General features: G+C 42.6%; 1 protein-coding gene across 14 annotated transcripts in view; it reads left to right on the top strand.

Annotated features, from left to right (window-relative positions):
- Positions 1–26,287, top strand: part of NFIA (nuclear factor I A) — a 254,670-nt gene that overhangs the window by 158,980 nt on the left and 69,403 nt on the right. For all 14 annotated transcript variants that reach the window (XM_075759241.1, XM_075759229.1, XM_075759230.1 and 11 more), the window contains 3 exons: positions 4,071–4,145; positions 13,558–13,675; positions 16,343–16,470. In XM_075759241.1, coding sequence (XP_075615356.1) covers positions 4,071–4,145; positions 13,558–13,675; positions 16,343–16,470 — 321 coding nt within the window. The remainder of the gene's footprint in view (positions 1–4,070; positions 4,146–13,557; positions 13,676–16,342; positions 16,471–26,287) is intronic.

Below are 26,287 nucleotides of genomic sequence, written 5' to 3'. Positions count from 1 at the left end.
AGCCTTTTCTTCTGGATTCTTTACTGAGATCTAAAAGAATATGTAAATCGCATTATGAATTTTCTCCCCAGTTAAAGCGGTCATCAAGTTTTGGAAAGATGTTTTTCATGTGGTACTTGCTATGGGAGCGTTGCAATCGCGTTTGTATGCTATACCAAATGCCATTGGGTAATGGCATATTATTTATTAGTGTCCTGATCTGCTTTATTCAATTTGCCTGGTTTTTTTTTTTCTCCCTTGGGGGAAAAATGATCATCTTTGTGAGCCGAAGTGAGGTCTTGTGTAATGAGCTAACTCCTAGCTGGACCTAAACTTGAGTCGAAGGCAGTGATTCAACAATATATTTAAATACCTGCTTAACTTTGTCAGCCCATCTTTATTTGGCAGAGCAAATAAGCATGTGCTTTAGTCAAGCATGTGATTAAAATTAAGCACGTGCTCGAACTGCTTTGCTGAGTCAGGGCCTGCCTTGGCTAGCCAGGTGTCTTAATTTATACCCAGAATTTCAGTGAAAGAGCTCAGTTATTTTTTTATAAAGTGAGTAAAAATTCTCTCATCCTCATTTTGAACACCTGCTTCACTACCAAAATGTGACTGTCACACAAAGCTGCAGAGATAACCCGATCATATACAGCAATTTCAATGTCCTATCTTTGGGATATTTAGCAAAAGTATCACACCACACGTATTTCAGTAAAGTGCCGTATCAAAAGTAAATCTTGCAAGCTTTCAAGATGTTTAATCATCTTTTCAGTAAAGGAGCTTTTTAATGCTAACATCTGCATATGTAATTGCCTGACTTTTTACCTATTTTTTTTCTCATTCAGAATTAAGTGGAACAGCCAAATTGATGTATTTTTGCATTTTGACCCCTGTTAATAGGCACAAAATGTTTACTTCACGTATTTTGTCAGTTCTGCTATCTCCCAGTCACTCTTCTTTTATGTGTCTAGCTTCTTTGTCCTGTTTCTCTCATTTTCTTGTTGCACTGTTACCACAGTTCAGCAAAAGCTACAGTCTTAGGCCTGGATTTTGCAATCTGAACCATCCAGGCAAACCTTTAAACTTTCATGCAGTTCTGCTGAACTGCGAATTCACAGACCAACCATGCATCGAAATGCGTTCAAGATACAACTCTAAGCCAAGGGCATCGCTTTTGTGGGTATCAAGATATTATTAATGATTGGCGAGACAAGCCCCTGATTTCCTAATGTTTATAAGTAAATAACAAATTGGAGAATTGTGAAATTCGGCTTTTCATTTGTGAAATGTTTATTTTCAGTATTGAAGGATGAAAATCTAATCACTCCCGTTGCGTGCTGTTGTTTAATGATTACTGTTACATGCACACGCATCGAAACGTTCCTACAGAACTAAGTGGGCATTGCAAGGATACCCAGCAAAATAAGACTTTATAAAGAATGAAGTTAGCAGGCCCAAGCTAACTTACTCAACTTTTCTTATGCCCTGTGGGACCCTCAGAGCTAGATCGTATTTAAAACCATTCTATGGCATTTTTCATTTCTGATTTTACCTGTGTTTGCTAGGTTAAAGTAACATGGTTGGCCATGCTACAATTGTGGTTTTATCGGATGATTACAAAAGACTCTAGACTTTCCCGTAAAAAATGAGCCAAATGCCTATCGTAGCTGCGATTTGTTTTTTACTTCCACGTATAAATTTCACCATCACTCTTAGTGCGATAGGAACCTGCCTGAGAAATGCAGGTGGAAGTGGACACCAGAGCAGAGCCAGAATGGTGCGCTGTGAAAAAAAACAACACATGGCAGATGTTGGGAGCATCGCTGAATGCACTTCTGGAAGTTGGTCAGATATTGCCATGATGAGCACAGTATGAGAAGTTATATAGCATAGACTGGCTTCCCTACGAAGGGCTCTGCGGAGTAGTAAGCATCCTGGCCCTGATCCAGCAAGGCACTTAAGCATATGCTTAATTTTAGGCACATGAGTGGTTTCAGTGAAGACCTAAGAGAATTATTTTTAATTCACAGATCATTTAATTCAATAGGCAGGTCTGCTGCAGCATATGAAAAGTAGATCTTCATATTAAAAATACTTGGGAAATTGTCAATGAACAAACGTTGTGTATGGCCAGCAACCATTTCTAAAAAGCAGAATGATGTAGTCATCACCTTTATTATGGTAAAATATAAAGCAGATCAAGCAAAAGCATTTACAATTATCTGAGAGCTATTTCTAAGTTGAAAATAAGGAAAAATAAAAGCTTGTAAGAACATTTTTTCATTTGAAGTAGAGAAAAATTTATTCTCTTGATGTAAATAAAAACCTTGTTTGCAGATTGAGGAATTTGTTTGTGTTGAATTTCAGCATCAATTTCAATATTTTATAGTACATTTATCTACAGCTGGAGCATGACAGATTTGTGTATATTTATATGTTTGTGTACATAATACATATGTATACACACATACACAAGGATGCCCAAAGATATACATATACACATTTTGAAAACTCATCATTATTGCTGAAGTATAAAAACATGCCTGATGCAGAAACTTGTCTCAAGTCTGCTAGCTTAGCGACTGCGTTCATCTGGCACCGTAGGATCCTGATGGAAACAGGGAAGTTCTTCTGCAGAGGAGCAGAATTCTCTGAGATCTTGGCTGGAGAAGAACGGCTGACCTCCCTCCAGATCTCTCCCAAACCTTTCCCTGACACATTCTCCTCTGGAGTCCTGCACACAAGACATATTTCTTTTAATACCCATTCTGCAGGTAGAAATGGCAGTGGGATATGTTGTGGAGTTTTTTAAATAACCCCAAAAGAAAGAGAGGAGAACAAATATGCAGCTTGCATTAGTCCGATAGCTGTGGTCACTGCAGGAAGGTGCACGGGTATTGCCTTGATGAGCGTGGGGTACGGCAAAATATACTGAACGTAGGGAAATTGTACTGAATCTCACAAACAATTAACAACAAAGCAGATGGTGCCCCTGCAAAACATTCAATAATAAATGTGTGCGTGCACTGGAATCAGTGACTCTAAGTAGGACAACCTAAAAAGGTATGCCACTTATCCCGTGGACAAGTAGGACTTTACAGTTCTTTTAATAATCTCTTTATCCTGAGATTTCTCCTTTGACCCTGATTTCAAAAGCAGGAGGTCAGTCCGGCCGACTAACCGCGGACCTCTAATTGAAGTCCAGATACATCCCGCGTGAACTGGTGTATCCCACTCTGCACACTTACACTGGGTTGCAGCCCAAAAGCTGCTCCTTTTGTAATTGATCATACCCGTGAAAATTAAATGAACATTTGGTGGTAGGCATGTTTTCGGCGAAGAAGGAAAATACTGTTATGTAAAGTGTAATAACATTTTGATACCAAGTGTAGAGGCACTCCTTGCACAAGGGAAGCGAGCGTGGAAGCATACGCCCTGGTTCCTAAAGACAGTCCAAAGCTCAAAGTTAATACTTTTCTTCTGCAGAGATTTATTTTTCTTTTCAAAAGCTAGTTTTAAATGTTAGGATTTTTTTTTTTTTTTTTTTTTTGTTGTGGGAAAGGCACTAATTTAATTTTTTTAACCAGCTGGTATTTTAAGATTTCCCCAGTGTAACCTTAGAAAATGAAGAGTACATCTTTAAATCTTGTTTTGTTTGAATGAATGGGTAGATAATCCTGATCAGATGTTTCTTTAGAGAATAATGTTTAAAACGATTATGGAACTTAGCTGTCCTGTCTGTTTCCTAGGTACAGTATTTTCATTTCAATTGTGAAGTCATTAGGGGTCATCCAAGGTAACCGTTTATTAAAATAGTCCTCTTTTGTTTCAGATTTCCTGTTGAGATGCTTTAACTTGTAAAAATCTCCCTGCTGATGTGTCATGTTAGCTTTCCTAACCTCTAGATAGAAACCACAAAGCAGCCTACATAGCTGTATGACTAGTTACCCACCTACATAAACAATAATTACTGCTAAGTGGGAAATTGGATGTCACATTTTAAGTCTAAATGAAAGTAAAGTATTTGAGAATACTGTCATTAAATGCTTAAAGCTAATCGCAGTTCTCTCACTCTGTTTGTTTTGTAGGACATTTGGGCTTCCAGGACAGTTTTGTCACATCAGGTGTTTTCAGTGTGACTGAACTAGTAAGAGTCTCACAAAGTAAGTATCATTTTGTGGCCAGTTTATGTGGTTTCTGCAATCCCAGGTTTTTTTTTCTTTGATTCTTATCGTGCCCCTTCCACAACTCAGAAACAGCATCTTTTGAGAGTCTCTTCTCCCAGATTCTCACCAGTGGACAGTGTTTATGTGCCACATCTTTTAATGTGGCAAAACAAAACAGAGTAATTTTTAAAAATAAATAAGAAAATTTTAATTCTGCAAACTTGCATGTGTGAGTTGATAAGCTTGTCTGGTACCCAGCTGAAAACAGACAGACTCTGTATCAGAGTGCAGATAAATGCCTGCAAAGACCAGCTTTCCCAGAGGATCCCTTGCAGGATCCAAGGACTGTGTTTTAACCAGACCTCTAGAAATGACGTGATCTGTGCACATAAGCCTGGAAATTTTCTTAGGCCGCGTATGCATGTTGTGTCCATCCGTGCCATGTGTACACTTGTTCGTACACCTGCAAATTGATGAATGAACTCCTTAATAATGCCAACAACTGTGCCAACCTCAGCCCTGATAATCTCAGTTGCGCAGAGGCATACATCTTGACTTCACAGGGCCTGCGTTTTCCATTAACTGTATGGAATTCTGTCTTCTAGAAAGATTTGTTTTTTGACCTTTAAAGAATGCTAATGCCCCCAGCATGAATGACACACTGCAGCATGATCATTACAGGCTTGTCAATACTCACTAACAACAGTGAATTAAGAGTACCTGTCACCACCCTGTTCCATTGATCAAAGGTGCATTGATTGTATTTTGCTATGACATAATCCAGATAGTCCAAGGAGAGAGTATGGACAGTCTCTTGCAGAAAGACTACTGGTAAGCCAGGGCTGTAGGTACTAGTCCTTTGGGGAGTTTTACTGCAGCTAGCGTAGAGCAATGAAGTAGCATCACATCATCACCAATTAGCACTGCTCCAGGTGAACCACTCAACTATGTGCCCCTTTAAAACCTGAGGGTTTGTAACTGATCTCTTTAGCACAAACAGTGATAAAAATGGTTCTCTTCCTACATAGTGGGAATATTTGTTTGTGTACTGGCTCTGAGCACGTAGTTCAAGTCCTTCTGGGGCTGGAATCTAACTGGCACAAACCAAGCGGAGAATCTGTGGTTTTCAGTCAGAACACAGAGTTTCTGTAAGGATTTTCCTGTTTTGTTTCTTCTTTCGGAAAGACTTGCACCAGCTAGTAAATTGGCTTTATATTCAAAAATAGGATGCTACAAGGAGAGCATGGCAAGTGGGAGATACATGAATGTCAGAGTTACATACCCTGGAGAGAGACAGGGAGAGAAAAAGTTAGAGGCAGCCATTTCTCCAGAGTTTTCTTCCCTGACAACTGGTGGGAATTTTGTGAGAAGGACAAAGTTAAGAGGACTTAGAAGTCAAGAGGAGCTGCTGAGTGCTCAGCACATTTGCAAATCAGTTCACTTACTGAAGGGCTTAAATAGGGACTTTGACATCTAACTCACTGTACTGTGCACGCTGGTGTGCTGGTACCTGCAGTGTAGTGGAGAAAACCAAGTCATCACCAGGCTTTAAATGTCTCCGTGTTATGTCACTTTATTTCAGTGACTTTATTTCAGGCTGAAGGATTCACCCTTCCCCCTCTGCAAGGCATCCCACTTCACCACAATCTTATCTTCACTGTAGGAGCCCTACACAGCAGAACTGCCTCTGGACTCTGTCAGCCGTGCTTCATGTGTGCGCAGGACAGGGCTGCTAGGAAAGTGCCCCCGTTTGGGACTTGAGCCTTCACAGCCAGCCCCAGACCTAGCCCCCCTGAGAGTTTGGCATTGAACTCATCGGCATCATGTTTCATGCTTATTAATTTTCCAGGATATTTTATTGAAACTAAACTAAAACATTGTGTATCAGAAATCCTAGCACTCAGCATGTTTTGCAAACTATGATCTGTGTCTGAGATGTTCCCTCTGCTTGTCGTTGAATTGCAACACCTCCAAGGATGGGGCACCTGCACGCAGGAAGGGCAGGACAGGCATGAACTTTATAGGAAATAAGAAAGAAGGTGTTGTTGGGTGAAGTAAAGAGATTCAGCTTTTATCCGTTCCAGACACAGGGGTTTGCACTCTTTTTCATGGGCTCTTTAATAATCCCGGGAGGTCAAGACCTCAGTTTTATATCCTGTCTGCAAGCCAGCACCTCTACCAAAAATAGTGTCCCCAAAGCATATCGGGATAGCACTTCAGAACTGACTCAGAGGGAAGAGTGCCAGCAACTGATTTAGCTACACTGCTTTTGATAGCACCCTGGATTTTCCTTGGAGATGCCCCAGACATGTACTGACCAGCCATAACCTTGTTTACTTTGTGAGGTCTGAGAAGCCCACAGCCTGACACGCCGCGGCTACCCAGTAGGATATGTTAGTGTAGAGTCTAGCAACAAATTCCCAGCAAAGTCAGTATGAATTCTCATGCTAATATTCAAAGAATTATTTAACATAACAGAGCAACAAAGTAATTGCTGTATATTTGTCTAAATTGGCAGACAAGCTCTTTTAAAGAGTCTGCTTTTCAGCATAACCCTTGCTGGGTTGTCTACGTGTTCCTGTGTCTCGATTTGACACCCGTCCATGGGTTTCTTTCATGCTAGGGAGCTCAGCTTGTGAGCAGCCATCATCCAGACTCACCAGCAGCTATTAACAGTCTCTAGCTTCAGTAATCAAAATGTCTTCAGTCCGTTCTCTTGGTTTTACTTTCTAAAAAGTCATTGCTCCTTCAGAAGCCACCATGGGTAGGGAAGGAACAAGCCTGCCTGTCCAGCGTGGGCCCTCACGTTTAGTCTCTGCTGTCTTCCCAAATGTGCTCTGTGTTTGCTTTACAAAGAGTTCATCTTTGGGTATGCCCATTGTCATTTTTCTTTGCATGCTTGCTTTTGGTAATATGATCATAGAAATAAGTGATTTCTCACAGTTTTAACTGGCCTGTGGTTTGCTGCTGTTACCTAAAATTACTCCTATGAAATATTGTTGGTAGTAATTATGTGCCAGGTTTATTTAGTAAAGTTCCCAGAGGTCCACATGACAAGGAGTCTCAAGTAATAGGCAGTTGTCTCCGTCATGCAAATTTGGGGAATGAATTAATCAAGCAAAAGGTCAGCTGTTACCATTATCTGTCTTACCTATCAGTGCTGATCATCACAGTTTCTGTGAGCTATTGAACTAGTCTAGACTGTTTTGGTAACAGAAACTAGCTTTATTCAGTCCTATAGATGCAGATTTTCTTTCGAAATGCTACCGAGCTACTGAATCTTGCAGAGCCTAGTAAAATAGAGAAGGTAGATCATAAATGTTCAGCTGAAAAACAGACAGTCCCCTCTCCACCCCATTTGATGTGGATGTTGCAGACCATGCTGTCAGTTCTTCTACATTATTAGAAGGCAAAGGGTGTGAGCTCCTTTCTAAGTGTCGTCTGTCACCCCAAATACTGGGGAGACCCCTTCAGATAACAGAGACTTCATTCTTCCATCTCCAGAGAGGTTTGGGCTGACAGCAAAAAGCTCAGAAGCAGAAGCGTTGGAGACGTATGGGTTTTGTGAATTGACAGCCAAGCAAAACCTTGTCCCTCTCTACCCTTGTTAGGAAAATATTCCACTCACTGTGCAGCTGTCTGCAGGGCACTGGAGAAAACCCTCTGCAAAAGGTGCCGGCAGAGGGGTGGCCATGGTGCCAAGCATAGAAGTCCCGTTCACTTGGCAGAGGCTGGGAGGCCGTGGCAGGCTGGAGCAGGGAGAGAGGCATGGGGAATGCTTTTCCCCTCTTGGCTTTGATTCTGCATCCTGTGCTCTTGTGCAGAGAGCTGCTGGGAAGATCTCCTCCCTTGGAGGTCCTTCAAGCAGCCAGATAAACTGCACTGCCCAGGATGTGAAGAAAGATTTAGGATTTATGAACATTCGCTAGAGCCAAATCAAACATATTTGTTTTGTGCTGTGTTATTTGTCAAAATGACATCATTCTTCATTCTGATAAACAAGGGAATTCTGACTGCGCCCCGGACTGAAAATGCCACGCTTTGAGTTTTAAGATGTTAGCCGTGTGCAGGAAGGAGCTGTACGGAGCAAGTGGGGTGACTTTTAATCCTTCTAATGAGCCAGTGAAACCACAAGCACACAAGCGTACATGCAGTTGCTTACTGCTCCTGTATAAACACAGAAATGGTCCAGCTAATTATCCCTGAAACACTAATTCCACAGGTAAGAGGTGCTTTTGTGGCCAAGGCATTTTGGAAAGCTCGGTATCCTGCAATGCTGAGGGTGCCAGACGTGGTTAGCGGCAGCTTTAGCACTGGAGGCAGGGGCTGAAGCTGTCCTTGCCATGAGGCAGGCGGACAAGTGCTAGAAGTGAAAGTAATTGCTGCCACTGCAGGCACAAAGCGTGGATGTGACGGAGGAAACACAGCTCCCTCATGCCTTTCATCCAGTGGCCAGGTAGAGCCGAAACAAGGTGCAGGGAAAGTCCTGTGAACCCCAGCACGTGCTGGATGCCTGTGGCAAGGTGTGGGGTGCCCTGGCCCCTGCCGTGGGTCTGGGCCAGGCAGGTGGCAGGGAGGATGCTGCTGCCTTCTTGTAGCCCAGGAGAGAAGAGGCTCTCCTCCACACTGAGCACGTGTGTGGAAGCCGGGATATAACAACACAGCTCTCCCTAAACAGCAGCCTGTATGTTTTCTGCTATACTAAACATTACAGTAGTGAAGGTAGTTAAAGTCAGCAGCATGAAAATTAACATTTAAAAAGATACTTTATACTCCTTAGCAAAGCACTGCTATCCAAAACACACTGTTTGGGCCTGGGTATGAGAGGAAGAAAAAAAGATTATAATAAAAAATAGACTGCAGGCATAGAGTGAACAGTTGCCGTGACCTTGCCTTTTGTATGCCATTACACAATTCAATGGCAGTCCACTCAAACCTTGCTCTCGATCAATATCCTATTAAAGCAGCACAAAAAGTCTCTATAAACTTAGTGGTTAGCTATGTTTATAAATGGAACTCAGCATAATTAGATGGTCAATAGCAGGCTGTACTTGTAATTTTAAAATGAACATCACACATTTCATATCTGTTGTATTCGACAAAACCTCTTTGGATCTAACGATACAGTGTGTAGGAAACAAAGGCCTTGCAAAAAAAATGCACCCAGCTCCCCTTTTCCTCTCGACAGCAGCAGCGCAGTGTGTTTCCCTTTGTTTATGGAGTCACAACACAGGAAAAAGTTTATTAGTCAAATGTCATGTTTCTCCCATTTAACCTTAAACACATTATCACTTTGCTGCAGCGTTACACGTGTAATGATCTTAGTCACATCCCAGCCCCTTTGTAAAAATAAATACATAAAAATGGAAAAAAGAGAAACTAAAGATTAACATGACTAAAAGAGAGTGCAGTATTCCAAGGAAGACAAATGCCAGCCTGGCTGGTTTTATTTAGTGGGTTTCCTGTTCTGTAATTCAATAAATTTTTCAAAATAAATATTCCAGTTGGGTTAAGTCAGAGGGCTTTTTGTTAATTTCTCTGTTATTTTTCTTGACATTTTGGGTGAAGATCTGAGGTAACGAGCTGGCAGCGGAGGGAGCAGGCTGGCAGCAGGGGCAATGCTGCCCCATGTCCCCAGAAGCAGCTCAGCACTGGTGCTCAGGCAGAGGCGCTCACCTTCCTCCTCCTCCTCCTCCTCTTTTAGGGAAACTGCCTCCTCCTGCCCCTGAGAGCGAGCGAAATGTGTCCCATGTGCACAGGGATCTATTTTTTTTTTTTTTTTTGTGATGCCAGCAGCTGAAACGGGAGCAGAGGCCGGCATCAGTTTGTTTGCTTAGAAAGCCTGTGCACATCAGTGGGCTGGGTGTACGGGGAAGAGGGGGCCTTCCTCCTCGCCCCCCGCCAGGTCGGAGCCCCGGGTCAGATGACATCTTGATGCCACCACGTAGGTGGAGACTATTGTTTTGACTCGCAATTGCAATTTCTGACATCCTTTCCTGTTTGGGAGATGTTCCTGAACTATCAGAAGGTCACTTTGCTGCAGAGCATTTCTTAGGGGGGGAAATGGCGTGGTTTTAATGTCGGTGGCCTGGAGTTTCTGCAGGCTGCAGCGTGTAAAGGGTCAGCTGTGCTGGAGTGCAGCTTCCCAGCCACGCTGCTGCTTTGCGTGGGGCCAGAGCCTGTTCCTGGGGTGTGGGAATAGGGGTTTAGGGGGATCGCACGGTGGATCATCACGTGCTGCAAGGAAGAGGGTTAATTTAGACAGAGTTTTGCCACAGTTTGCGCCACTTTGATCCCTTTGCTTACTCTCTGGAGCTGCAGCTTTTGCGGGGAATCCTGCAAGTAAATGCAAGTGTTCCCTTTGCATGAGCTTTCTGGGCCCGTACAAGGTGGGCAGTCTGCAAAGGCAGTGTGAAAAGCCATTTGGAGCAGGCTCAGATGCTCCTGGCTGGGCTAGCTGCATCGTGCCTACTCTCATGGTGCGTTGCACTGCAAAACACAAGGGTGACTAGAGGAGGCAGATGCCAAGCAGTGAGCTCCCCGCAGCCGGGAAGAGGAAGCGACCTTCCGCCATGCAGACGAAAAACATTAACCTCTTCCTGACAGCCTCAGAGTGGGCTCTACACGTTGACACCTTGCTGTATTTTATGATAGGAGACGGGGTAACTGCGAGCAAAGGTGTAAATACCCTTTACTGAAAGACAGGCATGGAATATGTGCCTGGCAGGCAAGCAGGAGAAGGGATTTCAGAACAGCTTAGCCCTGTGCGACGTTTGCCACAGCACTTCTGGGGCCAGAGACCGTGAGCTGGTTGCAGCAGGATGGTGGCTCAGGTGTAAGGACTGCCAAGGAGTTCCAGGTACTCGCCACCACAAGCCAGCCAGGCGCTTTAACCTCTGCTGCTTAGATCTGGTGTTCTGTATCAGAGGTGGGTTTTGTTAAGTCTCGGGTTGCAAACCAGCTCTTGAGTGTGGCAAGGTGGTTTGGCCTGTGACAAGCAAAGCATCCTTTGCGTTTGTTACCTGGGTGGAAATTACCGTGCGGTTAGCCCTTTCTACTTTGTGCTGAGTTTACACCGCATTAGCAATGCGTTGTTCCTACCCCACCCCAGGTCTGGAGATACATTTCATTTTGCTATAGGGCATATTTGAGAGTTGGAACAGAAAGGTCCAGGATTTGGGGAGAGAGCAATAAACAGAGGGTAGTGAGGGAAAGAAGGGAAGCCTTATCCAGATACCAGTTTTTCTTCCATATCTGTTTGGAATAAAACTGTTTCATAAATCTTGAAATGGCGAAGAAATTCATCGTGCCTCAGAAAGGAATGATGCTTTAATTCGGTGCTTGCCTTTTTATGTTCCTTTTTGGAAAATAGTACATTTAACTTGTAAGTTAGTTTTTGGTAGGTAGAGGGTGCAGAGGAATTGATCAGCAAAGGGTTTACGGAGCACAAATCGGTTTGGCAAGGAAGTTGCTGAAAACTGTGGAGTAGATGCTGCAGAGAGTACCTTTATGATTGATTTCCATTCAAGTCAGACTGACTGCAGTGTGGTCATTTTTCTAACCCATAACTGCTCACACTGCAGCAGTCTGCTATCTGCAGGGTGTCTGAATTATAGCAGTCCATGTCCGTGTTACCTTTTACACAAATTACTTACACCGGTTTCTTTTTCCATGCAAATTCATCAGTTTTACAGCCTCTTGTAGCTGCTGTCAGGAAACTGTTGCAGAAAGCACAAATTGATAAAACGAGTTAATTTTACTATGCTTAATTTTTCTTTCTTTCTGTTAACACACCCTCTCATATACCCAGTGTGCAGGAAGCGTATGATAGTTAAGAGAAGATAACAAAGGATTTGAGTGTTCTTGTCATAAATTACTTCCCAACTTAATTCCTTTTAATGATCATTCCAGATTTTCTCAAGTTTTAATGGCATTGTGTATTTTCCGTCCCGTGCTTTTAAAAGTCCATGGCTATCCAGGCTGTTCCCTTTCTGTCTCAATGACGTTCTTAAAAGATCCTTGCCAAACAACTAATTGTCTTGTGGGGATGATGAGGCAGCTGCAAAGCTACATTATTCCTCTGTCGAATCTGACATTGTGAGCTCCTTAAGACTTGGGGTGAAATGCTGGCCCCGTTACAGTCAATGGCAGCACTCCCAGAAGCCTGCGTTTCAGCCCAGACATGTTAGCTGGGTGATAGGAGCTATCCTGTCTTCATTTCCTCACTCCTGCCCCGTCAGAGTGAAAGATTTTTTCATGTTTGAGAACGGGCCAGATTCTCAGACCAAAGATTAAACTTGGCTCAGCATCCTTGTGTGGCATTGAGACTGCTTCGCCTTTGTCGCTGTGAATCAGGGCTCTCAGACAATACGTTCCAGGCCAAACTTGTGCATTTTATTGTGCAGTACGTCCTTTTTCAGATGTCTCTGAAATATGAGAGAAAATCATGATCTGTAATTGTCAGCTCCCAAAGTTGTGTTGTCCTGTACACAGCACTGGAACAGCAACAGTGGATATGGTACCATTTGCCATATGATGGCATTTCTTCATGAAATGCATTATCTGTTGACTTTAAACCGCTCTGTTCCTTTTCTGTTCCCAGAAGAATATGGCACATGGAGTTCATAGGCTTGTGCCTGCAAACTTCAGGGTGTGTAGGAATTCATAATGTTTTAATATAAAACCAAAACTCTAGGACAGAGAAATTAAAAGGTATTCCTATCCCTTACGATAAAACTGCTGGATAAGGTAATGAGAGGTGAAGGGTGGAAGCTAACTGCTGGATAAAGTTTTTGAGAGTCACATGTCTCTAGCTCTGATTTAGCTGGAGGAGAGGCCAGAGGAAAACTCAGATGTTCGCAGGCAGAAAAGAACTCAGGTTTCTCATCTGCTTTTGTGCTTTCTCCAAGGAGCATTTGTAACCTGTGTTCTTGTGGATGTACATCACGTATATACCAAAGGTCCTGAGGTGTGTATTGCCCTGCCTATACTGCTTATAGATTATGCCAAGCACACTACAGAGATGATGCAGCCTATTTGTAACTATGCCAATAGATGCAATGTTGTCCTAAAAGCAAAAGCAACAAGTTTCATTAAATGTTAGAATGCTGTTAATAGAAAAGCAGTGCTTAAAGAAAAGCTTGCCATAATTGTTTAAATTTTTTTTTTTAAAAAAATACCTGTGGAGGAATGTAAGAAAGAGTCTGTGTTATGGAACATTGTGTTCTTGATAAAATTTACATCTTCTTGATTGCAATGCCAGTTACCATTAGCATTGCCTAATTTCCACATCCCACCTGTTCTCTTTGTGAAACTAAACACACTCATGAGGAAGAAGAAAATGATTTTGAAGTGCAATTCATGCCTTGTTCACGTGACTTACTGACTGCAATCTCTTTTGTTTCCCCAGCACCGATAGCTGCAGGAACAGGCCCTAATTTCTCCCTCTCAGATTTGGAAAGTTCTTCATACTACAGCATGAGCCCGGGAGCAATGAGGAGGTCTTTACCTAGCACATCCTCTACCAGGTAATTTAATCTCTGCCTACTACCAGGTTACTTGGAAACCCAGGCCAGCATCATTACTCATCTGGGAAAGTAACCATTAAATTCTTTGACAAGCTGTTTGGGGGCCTCAAGATGTGGAGCTGTTTCAGATTCACAGCGCTGAATGTTCAGCTGGATTGCTGTTAAAGTTCTTTTTGTATGTACAAGCTTTGAAGAAAAACTTGACTTGTCTAAGTTCTGGCTTGTATCTCAGAAGTTTCACTGGAATTGAAGTTTTACTTGTGGTGGAAGAGAATGTGGAGCATATTGAGATGTGCCACTTTGTCCTAGTAGAAAAGTCTTAAGATAGATAGACTTATGTGCATTCTTTATCGTAAAAAGTATCATCTGTGAGACTAACATTGGTTTAGGACTCTTGCCTATAATGCATTCTAGTATTCCTATAGCATTTAGAAATTTGTGACTCAGCCTTTGGAAAACGGATTGTTAATGCAGATGACTACCCAGTCTGATTTTGATTTTGGCTTAGATGCCAACTGTCAAACAAGGATACTTTTTATTTTTTACCTTTCACTTCAGCCATCCATGAGATTAGATTTATAAACAAGCCCAGTCACTCTAGTAGTCTTGAACACTATTAAGGAACCAGATTGATTTTTTTTTTTTCCCCCACAGCCAAAATAGATCACTTCTTTGAAAGACATGACAAGAAAGTCTAACTTCAGCCCAGGTTCCTTTTACGTTTTTATCTCAGTCTGCAGTGCCACCAGCTTTGCAGTAAGCAAGCACACATGTAAAAAGTCTCTATAGTTTGAATATAGCTATTGGTTTTACTTTAAGAAATATCTTTAAAGAGAGGCTCTTAGCAATAACTTCTTACAGTTTGCAGTGATTGGAAGAACATTCTACATCTTGCACTTAGAGTGCACATTATGAAGCTCAGTGACTACAATTCCCATTACACATCAATTAAAAACTTTGTGCTTTTTCTTTTTTGTCTGTAAACTGCGTACCCTACAGTGCTCATCATTAGCACCATTCTCAGGTAGAATTTACTTGTGACTCCAGAAGCAAAAAAGTGAGGTTATTAATGTTACTTAAGAGCTCAGTTGTTGCTCTTCTATTCTTCTGCAAATAGCTACCACTGATAAGGAGCTAATTATAAACAGCATGGGTAGTTAATAACTTGGTAATATGTTTGTTTTCCTCTCATTAGGCTGTTCCCAGTCAGAAAAAAAAATATTCCTTAAATACACAGACTCAGCAGAATTATCAGACGGTAATTATATTGTATGCACACAATTTCCCCTATTGACACATAACAATTCTCTAAATTAAGGAATGGCCAAACCTGCATTCCGTGCATACCGCAAGACTTATTCTTCCTGTTTCTCACAAACTGATTTTGCATACCCGCCAGCTCCTACCTGTGCAGAGCTTTGGGTGGGGAGCTGCGGGGAAGCTGCAAGTTTTAAACCAATAGAAATTGCAGTGGAATATTTTATGTCTGTTAAATATGTTCCCCCTACACAGAGGAGCCTGTTCTTGAATGCCTTAAGTCTTAATAGAATACAGATTTGGTGAAAAAAGTGAGCTGACCCAGCCTTGGAAAAGTACTTAGAAGAGAAATTCTCGGTAATGTCCCCACGCAGTCTGTACAACTCATTATAGAGAACAGAGCCAAGCTGAGTGTCTTTGCCTTTGGGATCCTCTCCCCACAAAACTACCAGAGACCAAGTCAGGGGCCACCAGAGACCACTGAAAGGGCTCTTCTGCCTCCTGAGCCCATGGGCAGGGGATTGAAGGGGAGAGATCACAACCTCCTCTGCAGACACAGATGGCTAAAAGTTGACTGGGTCACTGCTTCTACATCACTGTCAGACCGGGGGCTAACTCCCCCCAAAGTTGGTGAGGTGTGGTATATCACAAGGGAGTCCTGTAGTACTGTCCTGTATGCAGGTGTGGTATATCACAAGGGAGTCCTGTAGTACTGACACTGGCCAGAGATACCTGTTGGGGGCTTTTTTTGCTTGGTGGCATACAGTTGCAGAGTGAAATGCTTATACTTGTAGGATAACGTGAACATTTACACCAAGAACGGATTCTTCCATCATTCACTTGTCTATGCTGCTTCGTATGGGACTGAAGTCTGGGTTAATTTAATGGCTACGGTTAAAAGATTGAAGATAGAAGTTTGAACTGATAAACAATTTGTCTTTCCAAATAAGCTGTGGAAAAATCTGACAGTTAAAATAAGTTGTGGGTGTCATTATCATATTCATTCAAATTGGAAAAATCACGCAATACAAATTAAATTCTTACCTTTTCATTGACCTCTGCGTGCTTTGAAAAATGTCCTACTTTTTGATCTGTAAAAGCCTAAATGCTAAACTATCTTCTAGTTAAACTAAGGTTTGTTTAGGGGTTCAGTCTGGACTCTGTGAGAGGTTGTTACGTATCTCACTGAAGCTTACTCATTGGCAGTGAAGCACATCAGAAACAAAAAGTGGATGCTGGGCAGGCAGGATGGCTGTGCAGGACTCACCTTCCTCTTCTCAGAACCCTAAATCCGTGATAGTTTCCATAACCAAGTTATTCTCAAGCAGGGCTAGCAAGATACGTTCCAACAGAAGTGCCTTTGTTCCTTTCCATACATACAGCATTTATTCTGTGTTTTTACTTTCTCAGCTCTACAAAACGTCTCAAGTCTGTGGAGGATGAGATGGACAGTCCTGGTGAGGAGCCGTTTTATACAAGCCAAGGGCGCTCTCCAGGAAGTGGCAGCCAGTCAAGTGGATGGCATGAAGTGGAGCCAGGTAAGCCATGGCTTTCAGGAGCCCCAGAACATGATCTCCAGTTGCTCAGTTTTATTATCAGAACACACTGAATGCTGTATAGAAAGGTGATCGATTCTAAACATCTCGTAACTTCTTCTGAGAAAAGGTCAGTCTAATGAAAATATTGAAGTGGTTTTATTGCTCCTGCAGCTGTGAATGTTTCTATAGTGTGTCACTTCTGTATTTTGGCCAAATATCTGAAGTATTTAAATAATGCAGCAAGAAATAGGCAGTCTTTTTCTGTCAAAACGTCCAGATTCAATTCTGGGATAGTGATGACAATTGCTTAGCAAAAAGCAGTACCTGCCTGGGCTGTGCCCTACAGTTATACTGTTTAAATAAATATCCCTAAATTTATACAAGGTAGAAGGACTTTTCAAGCATTATACACCACTTGAGCTCACTTAGTAATGACTTCTAAGAGACTTACAGAAGGAGTTGTTTTATTATTCTGTAATACCATGAAGTGTGATTGGAGGCTTCATATCAAAATAGATATCACCGGGTGTTACACTTTATAAGGTTTAGGAAGCAGCTCTTCTGCCTTTTCTCAGTTAATTTTTGTGTGTGATCTTTCTTGTTGATCATCTTTTGGGTTATGTTATGTGACATGCTTAACTGTCCATTGATCACTTCTCTTGAGATCATCTGGGTGCTTAATACTATTGAAAATATTTTTCTGGGTGCGTGCTACATGCATAGGTGAAGTTAATGCCTCAGTTTTGCTTACAGCTAAACACTCAATACTTATTGCCAATAAAAATAACAGAAGTCTTATTTTTTAGATGAAGGCAAGCAATGCTTTCATCTTTAGCCTCCCAGTGTTTGAGAAGGCCTTCTAAACAGCCCAAAGGATCTTTCACAATACCTTTTTTTTGTTTCTTTCTTGTTTGTTTGGATTTAAAATGGTATGGTTTTGGTTTGTTTTGAAATGACACATGCTTGTCCAGGGCACTGTGTATAATGAACTATACAGCACAGAAAAGTAAATTCAACCTGAACAGCATTAAAATCAGTTCTGTGGGCACTTGGCCAGCCACCTATATCCTTCATCATGTAGGAAACATACCCACAGCTTTCTCTGGAGACCCTGTCAAACAGCTGTCCTTTACAGCATGCCCAGAAAGTCACCAAATTTGGGCTATTCCAGACTGGGAGGGGACTGATTCCCGCGCCTGGGAGCCCTTGAAGGATCCCCTGCCAGCTGCCCTCTCTCGTCTAATGAGGAGGAGCCAGCTTGTGGGCCCTTATTGACTGCAGATGTGGCACTTTGGCAGGAGGAGAGGGTAGACCTGCAGGCAGACAAGTGCCAGGCTCCCCGTGACTGCTTTGCCGCTGCCGTCCCCAGGGCTCTGGTGTTTGCAGTGAGGTGTCCTGCTCAGTAGACACAAGGGGCTGTTTTCTCCATCAGCTCCAGGCTCCAGATGATGTAAGGCAAAGATTGACCTCGTACTAAACAACTCTGCTCATGGAGTGGCAAAAACACGAACAAAAGCTCAGCGCCCATTGAAGGGGAGAGATCACAACCTCCTCTGCAGACACAGATGGCTAAAAGCTGACTGGGTTACTGCTTCTACATCACTGTCAGACCGGGGGATAACTCCCCACAAAGTTTGGGGTACTCTTTGTTAATGACAAATGTTCTCCATTTGGGCAACAGCCAGAGGTTGGCTATTAATTTTGCTGTCACTTCTGGTGGTTTTCTCCACATGTGGTCATTACCTCTGTCTCATCCAAGTCCTGCCTAGATGGTGGCACTGAGTTGCTGAGCTGGACAGGAGAAGTACCTAAAGCTTTACACCTCCAAAGCACCTCCGCTGGTCTTGGCACCACTGGGTATTCGTCCTGAAGAAGCACAACTGCCCATGTCAAACTTCCTGAGGTGCTCAGAAAGGCAAGAACAAATCAGAGAAGAGAAGGTTCTTCCTTCCTCATGACCCTCCTCACTTACTACAGAAAAATCCCAGATTCTGCTTAGTCTTGCCTGTAAAATGGCAGAAAATCACGTTGCAACATCAGGGACTCAAGCCAGGTACCAAGTAGTTATAGCTCAGATTCACCAAGCTATCTATCACTGTCACAGCTATGAAGGCTTTATCCTGCCTGCGTGGGATGCACTTTCAAACCATCTTTATGCTCTATCCACGCAGCCCCACCCCAATACTTCTGCTGTGGCTTTCCAGCAGCCTGTCCTCTGAATTCATTGCCTCAGCTTCTCTGCTAAACAGGGTCACTGCAAGAGCACGGCTGGCAGAGGGATGACCTATGGGGCCACAGCTCATCAGTGGTGAAGGACAAAACAGTACTGAAGTGTCCTTCTGTGCCAGGGCAACAGTGGTATGTCACTGGCACAAGGTGCTCCCCCTCCAAGGGACACATCCTGCTGTGGTCTGTGCGCAGTGCCCTGCCTTACCTCAGACATCACACCTGGGTCTGATATTAACGTCTGGCCCTTTGTATTTGACATGGGTGCTTTATCTCCAGAAGTGTAAAATGTTTTATGAGTCTTCAATGGGGCATCTGCCTAGAAAATATATTGGTCATCTGAAAGCCGTACAAATGATGTTAACATCCTGTATTACCCGGTGGCTTGCCGCAGCATTCCTCTCACAGAGGAGCTTTAGAGCCTGGACCATTTTCAGATCCATCCTTTCCGATGTCTCTCCTGTCCAGAAAAAGGCCTTGCCATTTATGTAATCTACAGTCAAAATGATGGCACGATTTTAACATACAATAATGTCTGAGCTTTAGTGCTTTGTTTTTTCCTTAGTGAAATTCACAGTAGAAGTTTAAAGACTAAAACCATCTTTTTGTTTGACTTGGCATTTCTTCCATGTGGTTCATTTTATGCTGCGTGGGATAATGCAGGTATCAACGGTGCAGAATGATGCTGGTTCGGAAGGCAGGCTGAAGTTTTATCCTGTGCTGGCAGAGTAGCGTAAGCCAGGTTTCCAAACTCCATAATTAAACCCTATCCTTTGGGTTACCGGCCAAACAACAGGAGGAGGAAATCAGACCAAGGAAAGGAAGCTTAGACTTGTCTGTAGGATGGCTGTTCTGGCTGGGTAGGAAAGTTCAGAGAGGAGCCAGCAGCCAGCCTCCCAGCCCAGTAGGATCCACACCAAAGATAATAATACATCCTTTGGCTTTATTACCTTTGAGTAGATTGCTTCCTCACAGGAGATTTAGATTTATGCAGAGATAGCTTCTTGGCCTATATGCCTTGACAGGTTTATGGGAGCGAGAGGATGAATATTCTGTCTGTGTGTGTTGCATTTGCTTAATTCTGAGGTGTGCACATAACAAAAAGTGGGGAGCAGATGTGAAGCGCCCGTACGCTTATGCACATGTAGAGACAGAGGGAAGTGCTCGTGGCACAGAGACTACGCGAGGGTTGTAGCGAAAGGTGTTGCCTGGGACAGCGCAGGGAAGTTAGGTCTGCATGAGAGAGAGATTGGAGAAATGTCGCACTTGAAAGAGAGCACAACGTAGAAGAGAAAGGGAAAATCAGAAGACAATTTTAGACCATACAGAAGGGAAAAAGTATACAGGGGAAAGAAAAAAAAAAAAGAACAAATGCCAGGAAAACAAAGATTTGACTTCCTAGAAAGGAAATATGAAATGGAATATGTGAACTCTCTCTTAGAGAAAGAGAGCACTCCAGGCAGAGGGTTATTTACCGCCAGCCGTGACTAGTCGCTCTACATCTGTCTCCATTTTTTTCTCTTGAACAAATTCCCTTTTTGGATACTTTCTTCCTGCTTTGCTTCCCTGTGATTGCCCCTGTAAGTGGTCTTTGGAGGGCAGGCTGCATACTCAGAACATATGTGCAAACTGGCAGGAGAACAGAAGAGGACAAAACCACTCTGCTATTTAGATTAGGCAGTGGATGCTTCCCCTGTGCCTACTCTTGGGGTCTCTGCTGCGTGCAGAATACAGGCTGCACCTATTGTCCATCCACAGTCCTTCCTCTGCGCTTTTACTTCACGGGCCCCTGGGACTCGGAGCACTCTGACATCTGTCTCACGTGGAGACTTTGCTGGGTGTAGATCCTACATGCTTCACCCACCAGCAACACGACCTTTCCATTCGTGGAAGTTCAGACCCATAGTAATGAGCAGAGGACTCAGCCTTGTGTTTTTTACATCTAGACACTTACTGCAAGCAAGGATGTAGCACTCTCCTTATACGTCAGACATGACAGCCAAAGCAAAAACCAACATTAATTCCATGTTCCTTGTACTGTACTCCTTGAATCTCACATCCATTTACCTGCACTCGAAAGCTCCTGGGGAGCTCTCAGGCCTAAAAAGGCTGGAGTCTGCCAGAAAAGATGAATTTCCTTTCACAACAGGAAGGCTTAGGAAGTAAAACAAAGCAGACATGTAGTAAATTACTTCTGCTTTTCAAATACCTTTTGCGGTATCCTCCTTACCATTACTTTATCTCAGCACTTTCAGTACATAACTCTTGTTAACGGATAAGAAGGGCAAGAGAGGATAAAGATGATGTTAGTAAGAAAATAAGGCAACATCACCCTGGCTTTGAACTCATGTACAAAGCTGGCCCGTGTTCAGCTCTGTGGCAGCTCTGCCTGTAATGAGGGTAAGCCATAATTACAGGTATAAGTTTTTTAATTCCATAATAAGAGAAGACTGAGTTAATGTCTATCAGTATTCCACTTACGCATTTTTAATGCGTTCTCTTGATTCAGTCCAGGAGTAATGTTCACACTGTGCTCTGTCAGTCATTTTGTAGTGTAGCATATGGATGGTAGTTACCAGTTCTTCTTCCATTGTATTTCTACAGTGTGGCATGGAAAAAATGTTTAAGATACAAATTCAGAGTATCCTCTTAGTTTCTTTACTTAGATCTTCCTGGTACTTGTATTTCCATAAGTTAGTTTGGTCCCTAGAGGACAGTAATCCCAGGAAAGGTTCATGTCTGTACTCCTTGCACTTCTTGAGATATCTGAAGGGACAGTTAGCTCTGCTTCAGTAGTGGTCACGACCAACTTACAGCACTGTACCCGTTTGCAAATGACTGGAGCTCTGTGGTCCTTCTTCCACTCAAGAGACCGATGGGGCTTTTCATACCATGGTCATCCACCTTCCCTTTCCCCAGCTCCACCCCTGCTGCCGGTCATGCTGTGCTAGGGTTTTGTGTGTCTTCTCCTTGAAAACCTCAGAAACCAAAGGAGACTTTCAGTGCAGAAACCTTAAGGAATTAGTAATAACACTTGCATTGCATGACTGAAAGACATATTTACAGTGCCAGGGGCTTATGCAGTTGGTAATATTATATGAACCTGCAGTAAGCTAGAGAGCTCCCTGTTAGACTGCTGGACACGTCTTTGGTAGTAAAGATGCTATTAAAGTCAGCCTCATGATTGCTCACTACACCACTCAGGCTAATGCTGCTCGTTCTCATGCCACCATCTATGGGACTGTCTGAAAATAATTTCTGAGCAATTTCTATGAAGCTGAGGAGCTGAGATCCTGTTTTGGAGTATTTCCCTTGCAGTGACAGTGACCCCTACACTTAATGGTACCGTGTCTCTCCCCATTGCTGGTTAGGGAGCAACCACATGTATGCAACTGGTCCAAACTCTTGTTTCAATAACCCTTTTCTTAAATCTGGCATGGGCTTTCTTCTTAGCAGATTCTCAGCACGCAGGAAAACTTCTCCATATTTACTAAGAAACTTGTATTTGTGCCTTTCACATCAGAAAGCCTTATTCAAGCATAGATGAGATGACCACAAGAGTTTGTTTTCAAAGTCTATTTGGAATTATATCTTGGAAATGCCAGAGAAAGTGGTATAGGGGAGATCTTAGATTGTGTTCTTTATGTATTCTTTATGCCCTAAACACAGTTGTTGCCTGGCACTACCTAGAAGATAAAATATGTGTAGTATGTCCCAGCATCAGTGATGCAGAGTGCATCTGATCTGTCCTCAGGCAAAATGTCTGTGGGCTCATCAAAAAACTTGACGCCACGCACTAACTTAGAGCTCAGAGAAGTTTCCAATGATTGCGCTACATTACCGCCAATGATTTGAGGGACTGACTGTAGAAAATACGATGAAAAACATGAGAACCATGTATTATACAAAACAAGGAATAGAAAAAGAATCCTTTTTTGCTGGGAAAACATTCGACTTCAGACCTGGGGTATTCAATACCAAATAATTCTCTGGCACTACTTTTCAGTGACTTGCTGCAGTGGGCGGTTTTCACTGGATCATAACTAGATACAGGAATTTCATGATCTTTTTTAATTTCTGTAAGCTGAACTGTTTGGATACTCATAGATCTATTTAAGAAAGACAAAACCAAGGAAATGTCTCTTTTTCTTAGACCAGAGGAGGTCTACATCCAGGATCCCTGCCAATTATATTTACTCACTATTTCCCAGATGTGACATTGTCTTGCCCTCCAATTCTCAGTGTGTAAAGAAAAGTCAGCACACTCACATAGCCATTAAGATTGTACCTGCCTCATGCAGCAGCTTTGTTACATACCTTGACACATCTATCGGCAGGCACCAGTGCTATTTTTTCCTCCATTGAACTTAATATCTTAAGACAGTGGGAACATTTCGCAACCAGACAAACCTCCAGCCCTTGGCATAGTTTGGCTCTTCGAATGGGAGGTCAGAAACAGATCATGTTTCTCTGGTGGCCAGAACATTTTGGTTTACAGAAGAGAGAATTTCATCAGGCTAATTTGTGCTGTGAGGCTGAAGAGATGCCATGAGTGGTACGGCGGACAGAACCCGTCTCAGGTTCACACAAACTTCCACTGTTCATTTTCTCTGAAGAACTTCTTCTGAGCTTTGTTAGACCGTATACTGCGACTAGGACTCCTGCTCCCGTTCACCCCATTTTGCCGTTCCCATTCAGCCTTCTGCTTTTTCTCATCTCCAGGGCTTTATACACAGTTTCCCACTTTTCTCCCCACTCTTACAGAGTCTTCCAACATCCTTATTCTGCCACAGCCAAGAAGCAGAGTATGCTTGGGCCTGTGCTGTCTTTCATGCTTCCATTAACTGGTCCATGGACTTAACCATGGCCCCATGTGCATGCTGCTGCCTAAAAGGTTGGTTTCAAGTGAACAGGTAGATGCCCAAAGCCAGACATATGATGGGAGCATACTTCAAGGAACACCAGCTACTGTAGAATACAGAGCTTTTCTTAAATGTCTTTTTGCTTTCATAGAGTCCATGCGTTCCCTTATCCCTGCTCTCTGCATTACAGTATCCCATCAAAACACAAGCTGCCCAGTGGTTTTCAAGAACATAAGATTTTTCTTTTCTTCTAAGAGCAATAACACTTATCAACTTTTACTGAAATACCATATCAGCTCCTTGTCACTGGCAGTCTACAGTTCCTGCCGCTAAAAGTTTAATGCATTTACAGGAGCACTTAGGCATCAAGACTTTGATATCACAATCTGTTAGTCACAGGTGCTACATGATAGGTTTGTGTTAGCACATTATAGATCTTTTATCAGATACTGCACAAAATGTGTGTGTTTCTCTGCCAGGCAATCAGAATCAGACTGCTGCATAGTTGATGAGTTACTCACCAATATAAGTTGTTGTTTATTTTAAACAGAACTTTTCCAGGACTGCACCTTAATGGATAACTTAAACTCTAATTGGTCAAGGCCAGCAAAGATCAAGAACTTAATGTGAGCCAGGGAAAATGCAGCAGGTTAATAGTGGTGCTTTGAGCATTGTCAGTCTTTTGCAATAGCGTTCATCAAATCAAATGATTAACACTACTCATTTGCTATAACAGACATAGTCATTTTGACAGCAAATTACCACTGGATCAATAGCTCAGCTTTTCTTTGGCAATTCACGTAATAGCATGAGACCTGTGACAACATGCCATGCTGCTGGCATTACTGTCTCAAAATAGTGGAAGGAAGTTAGAAGTGCCAAAGAACTACTGATTGAAAAGTCAGTTCAGGTTGAAAAATCCTAGATGTTTTCACATCCCTCAGAGGTTCCTTTTTTTTCCAGACACTGGACAACACAGCAAACTTGGCCCTGAGATTCAACCTAAACTGTACTTTCCATTTTTAATAAAATTAATAATCCCATGCAAGTGTTAGAGCACATGCCTCAGCTTTGCTGTAATCCCCTGAGGAAAACATCCCTTCAGTATGGTCCCGGAGAAGTCAGTCAGTCAATGTTGTGGCTCTGCTTCTTGCATCTAATTCCAGATGTCAGGAAATGCATCATTTAAAAATGGGTATGGAGCTGCAGGAGTTCTGAGTTCAAAAATGCAGAAAGTGTTTCACTTCAGATATCAAATTAAAGCTGTGTTTTCAACTGGCCTGGTACTAGCCATCCATACATACTATTTTCACTGACTTTAATGACCAAGTTAAAAGCAGATCTTCTGTGTGCCGTGACCACCTGAGCTGATACTTGGCTCCACACACAAGTTGCCTTAGAATAATTCTTCAGATTGATAGGAAAGATTTAGTGCATGGAAAACTATTCCCTGGCAAAGGTTGGAGCAATGCTTCCTGATGACGAAGGGATTCCTGGGATGGGAGTGCTGTCTTGGTAGTCCATGAACATACCGTTCTTCAGCCGTCCTTGCTGGCTGACCCATTCTGTTTAACATATGCACTTAGAGCAAAGACAATGATACGGTCCGGGCTTCACTTTTGTCGCCAAGTGAAAACCGTAAGCTTCCTTGGTATTGAGACAAAAGCAGACACTTTCTACATCTTTCCAGAGGTGAGCTCTGAAGGACAGAAGCACCCTCTGTTTGAATGTGGCATTTCTTGCTGATTTGGAGTCTGTCAAACATGAATCTTTGTGAGCTCCAGACGGGTCTCCTCTGATGCAGTTATCCTTGAAGATCATCTGATAGTGCAGCATGGGACTGTTTAATTGCAAAATGGGATTAAACGCATTGAAAGTATTGTACCTGTCTTCCAAAAGTTGAACTAGTTTTCTTGTTTGCTTCTGGGACCAATTCAGGATGTTGACTTGGATCTATAAACTCTTCTATAGATTAGATCTTGGTTAGGAAATGGACTGCATTCCTTTCATGTGCTGTCTTAGCAGTTGAGATCAGCAGACTTGCTTTTTCTAATGTGTTTGGGAAGCAGAAGCAATATTTTATCTCCTGTGGTATGCTGCTGGTACAGAAATGTTCAGGCTTATTAATTCTTCAGGACACAGGAAAAGTCTTCATCACCTGTGTAGGCAGCCATGGGAAAGGACGCACTGCAAAGACTGCACTGAGCTCTTCTTTTTTGGAGGCAGCTGGAAAATATTAGTAGTCTTCAGAGCCAATATATAGTACATATTGAGAGGCAGTAAATGGTGCATATTATTGCAAATTCCTGTGCACTTCTGCATTTTATAAAACAGATAACTAAAATACTCACCTAGCCAGATCAGTTCCCCAAGGGATGCACATTTCCAAGTAGAGGACAAACCAAAAACACAGAACAGAACACAAATTAGCCAAGTAGAATGGCTAAGTGGTTGAAACAAATGGTTTTAGGATCACTGAGTAAGGACCGTGACCTCCTTTTGCATCAGTCAAGGCAACTGTGAAACTTTGTGAAAGAAGCTCACCGCAAAACAGATGCTGGGCTATCTTAGGTAAATAAATTACCAAAAAATAATAATAAAAACCTCCCCTACACATTTTACAAAGCACAGCTGTGTAAATACTGCATGAGACAGGAGAGAGGGGGAGAGATGTAACATACACCCTTTTTTATGCAGAAGTTCTGCTCTCGGCACTGTTTATTAACATT

This window comes from Balearica regulorum, chromosome 8 (assembly GCF_011004875.1).
Source record: "Balearica regulorum gibbericeps isolate bBalReg1 chromosome 8, bBalReg1.pri, whole genome shotgun sequence".
Lineage (NCBI taxonomy): Eukaryota > Metazoa > Chordata > Aves > Gruiformes > Gruidae > Balearica > Balearica regulorum.
Note: the sequence above shows the minus strand (reverse complement) of the source record. Positions and strands in the feature narration are given on the sequence as shown.